This window comes from Hippocampus comes, unplaced genomic scaffold, assembly GCF_001891065.2.
Source record: "Hippocampus comes isolate QL1 unplaced genomic scaffold, H_comes_QL1_v1.1 scaffold174, whole genome shotgun sequence".
Taxonomy (NCBI): Eukaryota; Metazoa; Chordata; class Actinopteri; order Syngnathiformes; family Syngnathidae; genus Hippocampus; species Hippocampus comes.
In genome coordinates, this window is record NW_017805983.1 from 7564558 (window position 1) to 7574118 (window position 9561).

A 9561-nucleotide genomic window follows, 5' to 3' on the forward strand; every position below is an offset into this window, starting at 1 on the left:
TGCATTTATTTGCTTTAGACTGAGTGAGTAGCTACAATGCTACAGTAAAAACACACAATGGTCACTTTCATTTGTAAGAGGTCTTTGCACTGGGGGAAAAAAAATACATGTGGTTATTTTGTTGTTGACTTCAAACCCTTTGTTGTCGGGTCAGCGTAGTGGATCTTGGTTGAGAAATATATTCTGATTGAGGGCACATATTTCCAAATGCCTTTTTGTTATATCTGCTTTGGAAGTGCATGGTTCTATGTGCCCAAGTAGCACTGATGAAAAATTGTGTGACCCTCTAGGATTTAAGTGGCCCATTCCTGGTCTGGCAGTATGTGGGGCAGGAGGAGGGCTGGGTCATTTGTCCAAGGACCACCTATCCATGATGAATTTTAGCATGACAAAAATATGGTGTGCTAAGCGTTTTATAGACTAATCCTTGAACCTTGTTCTACTTTGAAAAAAAGATCGCCTCACAATTCCTAATGACTTTTGTTTCTTGCTATTTTTACAGCATAAAGTTTAACATACGTTCAAGTCACTCTTGTCCGTCTGTCCATCCATCCATCCATCCATCCGCTTGATCCTAACAAGGGTCGCGGGGTGTGCTGGAGCCTATCCCAGCCGTCTTGGGGCAGTAGGCGGGGTACACCCTGAACTGGTTGCCAGCCAATCGCAGGGCACATACAGACGAACAACCATCCGCGCTCACACTCACACCTCGGGACAATTTCAAGTGTTCAATCAGCCTGCCATGCATGTTTTTGGAATGTGGGAGGAAACCAGAGTACCCGGAGAAAACCCACGCAGGCACAAGGAGAACATGCAAACTCCACAAGCACTAACCACTGGCTGCCCTAGTCACTCTTGTATTTTTTTTTTTAGTCCATACATTTTTTATTGTTATGTCTTTAATTCCAGTTTGAACGCTATGTGGGTTCTTAAGCAACCTAAATTTTTTGTTAACTACATTACAGTAGTACCACATTCTAACGATTTTTTACAATGTCATCTTTCTCCAGCCAGCAGAGGAAGCCTGCATCCACTTCTTAAATTCAAACGTAACAGTATATTTCTCCAAAGTAGTAATTGTATCTCCACTCCTTCAAACGTTTATATTCTGAATTATTTCTGCTGAAATACACTGTGCTACATGTATTTCTAAACTCACCGTGGCAACGTCTTCAAAGACAGCAGTGGTCATTCCACATTCGAACACAAGAGGGCGTAGTCGAAAAACAGATGCTACCTTGCACTGAACAGCGAACATGTTTCATGTGCAAAACTTCGTCTCTTTTCAGCAGCACTTGGGAGGAAGTTGAAGAAAAGCAATCCAATTCCACACAGAGACGTTGCCCCGGAGGCTCACTTTCAAACCTTGCAATTCAATACTGGAAGAATTGCGAGAGAGCCTCCAAGTGCAATACAGAAAGGGAAAAAAATTAAGCAGGTTGTTCAAGTAAGAGTGACCACTTTTTAATATCTTAAGACATCTGTGCAACATCGTTCCAAATGTTACATCACTGCATGATTTGTAATGCGTCCCAATATTTACAAAAATGCTGCGTACATCAAACCGTTAAAAAAGTCCAAACAATATCAAAATAATGGACTCTTGACAAACTATACTGTATATCTAGGCCACATAAATGCAGAAAAAAAAACGGAGCAATCAAGTGCACATCACACTTCACACAAACCTCGTCTGTAAAGTATATATTAGTGAGGCAATATATACTCACAGGTTGAAAAATAAAATACTGAGTTAAGAGGTTGGAAAAGGATGACTCAAAGCAAAAGAAAGGACAAAAAGTAGTGATCAACACGCACCTGCACACTCAGCAACTTTGAACTGGAGCACATGAAAAGCTCCTGCATGTCAACACACACGGGAGACAGAATGAACTTTACCCAAAGAGTTTTGTGTTCACCAAAACAGATGGATGATTTCCTCCACCTCGATCGCGCTGTGTTAAGGTGGACATTTTGCAGACTTCCAGGTGTTGACTTCAGGTTTAGATTTAGCCACACGTCTTCCACGTTGCACACGATGTCTCATGCAGTACAGTTCTCATTCAGTCGGACCTCGAGGCTCCTCTGCACTTTTTGTTCGAGAAGGAACATAAACATCCTTTCTTTTTGGATGTGGAAGTTCTAGTGTGGAAGCATACAAGTACACTACCTTGGACAGTAATGGTCAAGTAACGGTGGTCATTTCAGAGGTTTGACACTGAGGCAGTACCAGCAAAACGGGATTCTCGAATGCATTGAAAAGGACACCATCGATGACTTTTTGGGAGCATCTTAAGGAGCAAAGACGGTGGCATTGCTGGAGGCGAACTTTTGATTTCCTCTCATTGGTTTATTGCACTTATTTCATTCTATGGTGATTATAGCTTATTGGCCATAATGTGACCGAACAAGCCACGACGTCTACTTGAAGCTCGAAGTAGTGTAAAACGACATTTATTATCAACATAGACAGCATCCTCCTTCTCTCTCACATAAGCATTTTCATAAATAAAAACATGATGGAACAAAAACAAGCAGCCTTGTTGACAAAGTGTCTTCTGTTAAGCTCACTTCTTAAATAAAACATGGGACCTTATGAATGAATACGTGATCTAGTCTTCTGTTAAAACAAAACATACATATACACATATAAGGCTTGAGTTTTTAACTCTTGGTAGTGTTATTGCCATCTAGGGTATTTGTAAAGCTTAAAATAAATATGAAGAACTGTACAGAAATAATTTACAACAAGCCAACTAAAGAAAACTCAATACAAGGCCCCAAAATGTGAGAATCTCTCACCCCTCGAGTGTTAATTTTGATCATCGTTAACGTCGGGGAAAACCAATGACAAGTGTTTGGACAACACGGAACAATTCACACAAAAAATTGAAAAAAATAAAAATAAAAATGCAATTTGTAGTGGAGAAACATCAAAGCAAATTCCCCAAATTTTCAAGTCATGAAACTTCGCAAGTGCAAGAAAGGTCACAATGAGGATCCATTATGATCATGATAATTCTGCTTTGAGAAGTAGATTTTGCAACATTGGCGCTTGCGAAAGGCTGAACACTTTCTGCTGGTAAAGTTCATTCTGTAGTTTTTGTTTTTTTCATGAACACTTTCTGGTATGAAGTAACAGAACTTTGTCCACGGCCGATGTACAAAAACAAACTCAGAGCAACGGTCGTAGTGCTTGTCATATAAAAGCCGTTTGTGTAATTATCGCGCGCGTGCGGTCCGGTGCAAACGCACGTCTGAATAGAAACCAAGACATTGGTACACTTCTGCTTTGTTTTTGTACAACAAAAAATAAAATGTGCATTAGGTACGCTCGTACATTACATCTTACAATATTTACATACATTTCTTAATAATATGACATTTCAGGATTGCCTATTTACATCATGAAAATGTATCAGAAATATTTGGACTGTCTATTTGTCTTAAATATGTAAGGTAATGCTCATAGCCTTTGTTTTTTTGTCTTTTTAATGTCTTATACTAGAAAAAAATAGTTACTTCAGTAAGCTGTAGACAAATTGCAACCTTTTTGACGGGTTCGTTCCATTTCTTTCTTTTTTACAACAGTAAAAATGGTGATTGGACGTTCCAGCACCTCAGAAGTCAGCAAGTCAAGTCTATTGATGACGTCGCGGCACAGCGAGGCAACACGCAGCGTCAATGTGTAGCACCTGGGACAGCTCAGACGGCAGCGAGGAGGAGGAGGATGAGGATGAGGATGATGACACATTCATTGCTATCTGGAGATCTTCCTCCGCTTGGGCTTGGGCATCTTCACTTGTCGATCTCTTGACGGGATCTGGCAGCAGTGAACGCAAGAATGAATGTGATGAGCAACACTGGACCTCCCAAAAAAACAACAATAACGGCTTGACCACTGGACTCACCGTGCCTGACATTTTGTCCAGCTCGCTCATGGCCTCGTGGATAGCAGCTTCCAAATGATTATTCAGTTTCCCCGGCCTGGTGAACAAACATTGATAAACGACGTCATTGACATTCTGCTAAGACTTGTTTGATGGATGTTGTGTGGTTGCGAGAGGCAACGACAATGCTGCCTTACTTCAAGCCTCTTTTGGCAGCCCGGTCAAGCGCCTCCAAGTCGTGTGTTAACGTTTTCAGCTTCTCGGGCTCAACCTGGGTGTACACAAGAGGAAATGTCATCGTTTGTCCTACAGTTGCTCCTATCGATGAATTCCCGGAACCAACCAAATAAGCTTCAAAAGTAATACGAGACATTCAGAATAACAGACAGCTCCTAAAAATGATTCATCGCCACAATTTATAGGATCTGAATTGCACTAGTGACCTTTTGCACATCCTCTATTTACTTGGAATGTGGCTGTGTTCAGAATTTACAAGTTGCATTCAAAATCATTTTGATCTGGAAGCCAGCACACCTTCCGCTATTTAAAGAGCCTCGAATTCAGCCCAAATCAAGTTGAGAAGTTCTAGTAGGTCAGGTGGTGGGGGTTACAAAATCATTTCTGAAGCATTAAATATACCATGGAACAGTGAAGACAGTCATAAAGAGGAGAAAATATATCACAAAGGAACGGAGATCCCTCTTACATTGAGTCATAACAAAAGGGGGGAAAAAATGGAAAGCAAACTGCTGCTAAGAGGCCAACAGCAACACTGAAGGAGCTGCAGGAATTTATGGCATGTACTTGGCCTGGCTGTTTAGTGCATGTGACAATTACCTCCCATTGCCTTCATATGTCTCGGCTATGGGGTAGGGGAGCAAGAGAAAAAGGAGCCTTCTTTTACGAATAAACTCCATCCAAGCCCAGCTACATTATGGAAGAACAAAACAAAAGAAAACTTGAAATCTCCCAAATGCAAGTGGAAATATGTGGCATGGTCCACAATGAATCTTTATGGCAATAATGTCTAAGGTATGAATGTTTGGGCTGCTTTTCTTCAGCTGGAAGTGGGACCTTAGTTGGAGGTCATTATGAACAGTTCAGACTTCTACTATGAAGCTTAAGATGAATTTCTTCGTTCAGCCATGACAATGACCCAAAGCACACATCCAAAACCACTAAAGAATGGTTTCACCAGAGGAAGATTGATTTTGGATTGGCCCGGCCGCAGTCCAGACCTGAATCGAATCAATTTGTGAAATGAACTGAAGAGGGCAGTGCACAGGAAATGCCCTGAAATTCAGATTTTCTTTTTTTGTCACAGTGATGGGCTGCTGCACAAAAAGACCAAATGATTTAATGAAAGATGAAGGTGCTGCAACAAACAATTTGTCTGAGCATATTTATAATTATGCAACCAGGTTATTTCCTGTTTTACCTTTCAACTGATAAGCACAATATGGGTTACATTAAATGTGGAAAAGGTTTTGAAATTATTTTCTTTTCATCTAGGTCTCCTTTTTTTTGTTTTACATCACAAAAACCTGGCCTTTCAGCAGTGGTGTGTATACTTTTCATATCCACTGTATATACAAAGAAGATGAAGTCTGCGGAACAGCTCATTTGCCAGCTTGACAGACAAAAACCTTTCTTTCTTCATCATACTGTACACCAAACCTGAGGCCACTGTTTCACTTTTGCATGGCTCTTTTTGTACGTGTTGACTAGCTGAAAAGCTTTTGTTACAGCGTAACCGCATTGGCTTGTGTTGCCACCTCGTGTCCGGTCTGCGAGTTCTTACTTTGTTGAACATAGAAATTGTGTCAAATAAGAAAAGCAAAAAGCATTGATTTGCGAGACCCATAGTTGTTTGAATGCGAAAGAAGAGCAAGAGTCACTTTGCTGCCACTGGGCAGTTGTCTCACCTGGGCCTGATCTCGCAGTTGCATGGCGGCACTGTGCAACTGTTCATCCCCGGCCAGCTTGGCTGGCCAAGAGGGGAAGCCCTTCAGCTGGCCCCACACCAGCTCTCCCATGTTGAAGGTCCTGGAACGGTAGTGAAGCAGCTCTGAGGAAGGCGAGTCCGGCTGCCGCAGGTCTTCCTCGCTGCTCAGACTCTTGGTATCCGAGGGGCTGGGCGCCATCCCGTTGAAGTGGCCGTTGTAGTGGCTGTAGTCTTTGGCGCTGGCTAGAGGTCCTTCAAGGCTCGTAGACGAGCTGGGAGACTGGTCATCAGCTGTTAGTTCCTGCCGAGGGGGTCCAAGCACTTCTCCGTAACCCCGGCTGTTAAAGAGCGGGGTAGTGCCATTGATGTGAGCGCAACGTTCCACAGTCTGCTCGAGACGCTCCTTGTAGTTCGAGGGTGTCCGGCTGCAGTTGTTGAAGCGGTAGCTATCGTCAAGAAAGGTCTTGCCATGAGCCAAGGCCACACTGTGGTCACCGGAGCCATTGGTGGAGCAGGGTGGGGTGGGCCGCTCCATGCAGGGGCTACTCCTAACCTGGGTGGAGCACTCCAGGAACTCCTCACCACACCAGACACCGCTATTGCCATGTGCATCGAAGCCGCCACCGTGATGAATTTCCCCATCCCACTGTCCTCTCGGAGTTCCACGGCCAGGTGAGCGGAAGTAGTCGGTGGCCTCTGGAGTGCTCTTTCCTGCATCCACGTTCTTTTGACTTTCCGTTGGCCTCACCTGCCGGGTTCTGGCTTGCTGTGGTAAAACCTCCCCTTCCCCGTGCACAACCGCACTGACCACCTGGGGGAGGTTGACAGGCTCCCCGATGGAGGCAGCGAAGGCACTCATGGCGCTGACGGCAGGCACGGGGCTTGCCTGTGTGGTCCCACTTACTGTTGTGGTGATGGTTACTTGCATCCCCTTACTGGCGGCGTCCACCACAGCCCTGTAGATGGCATCCACAGACTCTGAGCCTCTGCCAGGGGCCCGGTCAGAACCGGGGGTTCCAGCTCGTAAGCCATCACCCGGGTGTGGCTGCCCCTCGCTAAACTGGGGGTGTGGCATCATCCCCTGCTATAAATCACAGAACAGAATTGATCATGGAATCTTCTGGAGCTGGCGCAGACCTCAAATGCAATCCATTCATCCCACCTGGTAATTCTGGTAGAGGCAAACCATGGAGTCGACGTTAGCATTGCTGCCGTCGGCGTAAGGTGGGTTGTCAGAGAAGTGCTGCTGAACCTGGTAGGTGGGAAGGGAGGCCCCGCCCTGCTGCATGACCTCCTGCTTGTAAAGCCGTCCTCTGCCAGTGTTGATGTGAGGCTGCAGGCTGAGGGAAGAGGGGCTTCCTGCAGAGTAACATCAAACATGGAGAGGAAAGGCCACACCAGTGGTTTCAGATGAGATGCGCCCGACACAACATGCAGACAAAGCAATGGCAGTCGCACGAAAAGATCAAATCATAAACGTTATGAACTACATTGGTTAATCAGCGCTAAATTGCACATGCCCAATTTTTGTGACACTTCATTAGACTTTGCTGGATTGAGTAAAGATGAATTTACATCCCTGACTATGGATATATTAACAGATAAAACTGATATCACTCAACTTTCTAGTTGTTTTGATGGTGTCTAGTACAAGGCCAAATACACAGTTTTGTGTTTTTATTCATGTTTAACACAAAATCCCAACTTTTGGGTTTGTTGTTTATAAAGACAACAGACTGGGCAAGGAATATGTCAACATGCTCGTTACAGATGGAGTTCCCTGGATAAAAGGCTGTCTGCTTATGCAGCGAAAATCCAATCTGTCCACAAACTCATTCAAAGGTGTTGTATGTGCACAATTAAGTGGTGAATTGAAAAATGCCACGGACTATCATGGTTACAAATAACTATCAGCTCAACAGCAAGGATTCCCCAAACTACTTGCTGCTGCGTCAGCTGAGCATCTTCCCTTGTGCATAACGCCATGAGGTGGGGAAGAGTCTCTGAAATACTTGTGATGGAAAGCACAAAAAGTCTGGATGCATTTTTAGCGACAACAAGAACAAAAATCCCAGTTGCATAGTTGTGTATGGGATGTTTTCAGCAAAAGCTCATTGTTTTTTCAACAGAAATCAGACTTCCAAGTGATCACAAAGTCTCACAGGCAATGTTCAATTTTCTCGATAATTTGAGCCACATCTGTGCACAGATTTAATGTAGGGGTGTGCAGTGTGCACCCTAAACCTTCCCTACAGTTGGAGAGTTGCAGACTCACTGAAAGGTTCCTGTGTTTAATTTTTACATTTACAGTAAATACACTGGCACGGTGTTTGACTGATTCGGACGTGGGCTTCATAGGGCAGAGGTGCGGTGTTCGATTCCGGCTTCGGCCTTCCTGTGTGGAGTTTGCATGTTCTCCCCATGCCTGTGTGGGTTTTCTCCGGGTACTCCGGTTTTCTCCCACATCCCAAAAACACGCATGGCAAGTTGATGGAACACAAAATTGTCCTCAGGTGTGGGTGTCAGTGCGGACGGTTTGTCTATGTAGCTCAGCGATTGGCTGGCAACCAGTTCAGGGTGTACCTGGGATAGGTTCCAGCGCGCCCGCGTCCCATTTGAGGATAAGCGAATTAGAAAATGACCCATCCATTTTCTAATTCGGACAATAAATATGAGACAGGGCTATATACCCCGTCTACAGGACGTAGACTAGTGACAAACGCCCCGTGAGAAAATCTGGTTGAAGAACAGAAAAGCCCTGTTTTAAGATGAAAGTCGCCCATATAAACTTTGTGATATCTAACATTAACTGCACTAAACCACATCTTTTGGGGGCAAAGACACACATCTTTTTGCTCTTTTTGCACTGTGTGTCTGTGTTTGCATACTAATAGAGTAAACTAATCCTATTTGAATTATTTCACGACAAGTCAGTGGTGGCAAAGTGTCCGTTCTAGTTTCGCACATGTGCAGTACAACTAGTAAGCTAGGGGGGATGCATCAAGCATTTATATATTAAGCCAACGGAGCAGCAGTGTTATGCAGACAAAGCCAGAGCAGACAAGCCCGTGTGTGTGTGTGTGTGTGTGTGTGTGTGTGTGTGTGTGTGTGTGTGTGGTGGCGAGAGCAGCTGGTATGATACTGTGGAGCTGAAGGGCAGCTGTGTGTGTTAATTTTTCCTCCCTCTTCTTTTCTTCCTTCCCGACGCAAAGAGCAACGACACAACTGACCCCCTTCCCCCTTCCTCCACTACTGCTATGATATAGTGACGGCTGTTGCCGGGGGATGTTACCATGGGAACCGGGTGATGATTGGTGGTGCTGTCCGCTGCCAGAAAGCTTGTCGGGGGAGTTTGCTGGGTGGATTGTTGGGAGTAGGGAGGGGAGTGCGGGGAGGGGGGTGGGGGGCAGCCAGTGTGATTTTAGCCTGCTGGGGGATGTGGGCTGGTCAGCTAGGTGGCAGGGTGTCTGTGGCTGGGGGTTTACAATGTTCATTGTAAACCCCCCAGTTCTTTGGGGTATTTGTTTATGACTTAAGACACAGATGGCTACAGAAGCTAATGCAAAAAGACATTTTCAAAGAGCTTTCAGTGTGCTCTTAAACAACGGCATCAAAAGTCACCAGAACTGGCTGCAGCAGATATACTTACACTTATTATATCTGCCATTTGGTTAAAGCACTGAATTAACTTCAAGTTAACCAGAGTCCGCCCCCCCCCCAAAAAAA

General features: G+C 44.6%; 1 protein-coding gene across 6 annotated transcripts in view; it reads right to left on the bottom strand.

Annotated features, from left to right (window-relative positions):
- Positions 1-2329: 2329 nt before the first annotated feature.
- mbd5 (methyl-CpG binding domain protein 5) overlaps positions 2330-9561 on the bottom strand; it is a 20520-nt gene continuing 13288 nt past the window's right edge. For 5 of the 6 annotated variants that reach the window (XM_019891101.1, XM_019891102.1, XM_019891096.1 and 2 more), the window contains 5 exons: positions 6998-7194; positions 5816-6919; positions 4088-4161; positions 3912-3987; positions 2330-3823 (listed from right to left, as the gene is read on the bottom strand). In XM_019891101.1, the coding sequence (XP_019746660.1) occupies positions 3761-3823; positions 3912-3987; positions 4088-4161; positions 5816-6919; positions 6998-7194 (1514 nt within the window). In that variant the 3' untranslated portion in view covers positions 2330-3760. The remainder of the gene's footprint in view (positions 3824-3911; positions 3988-4087; positions 4162-5815; positions 6920-6997; positions 7195-9561) is intronic. The other variant, XM_019891103.1, reaches the window with a different exon arrangement.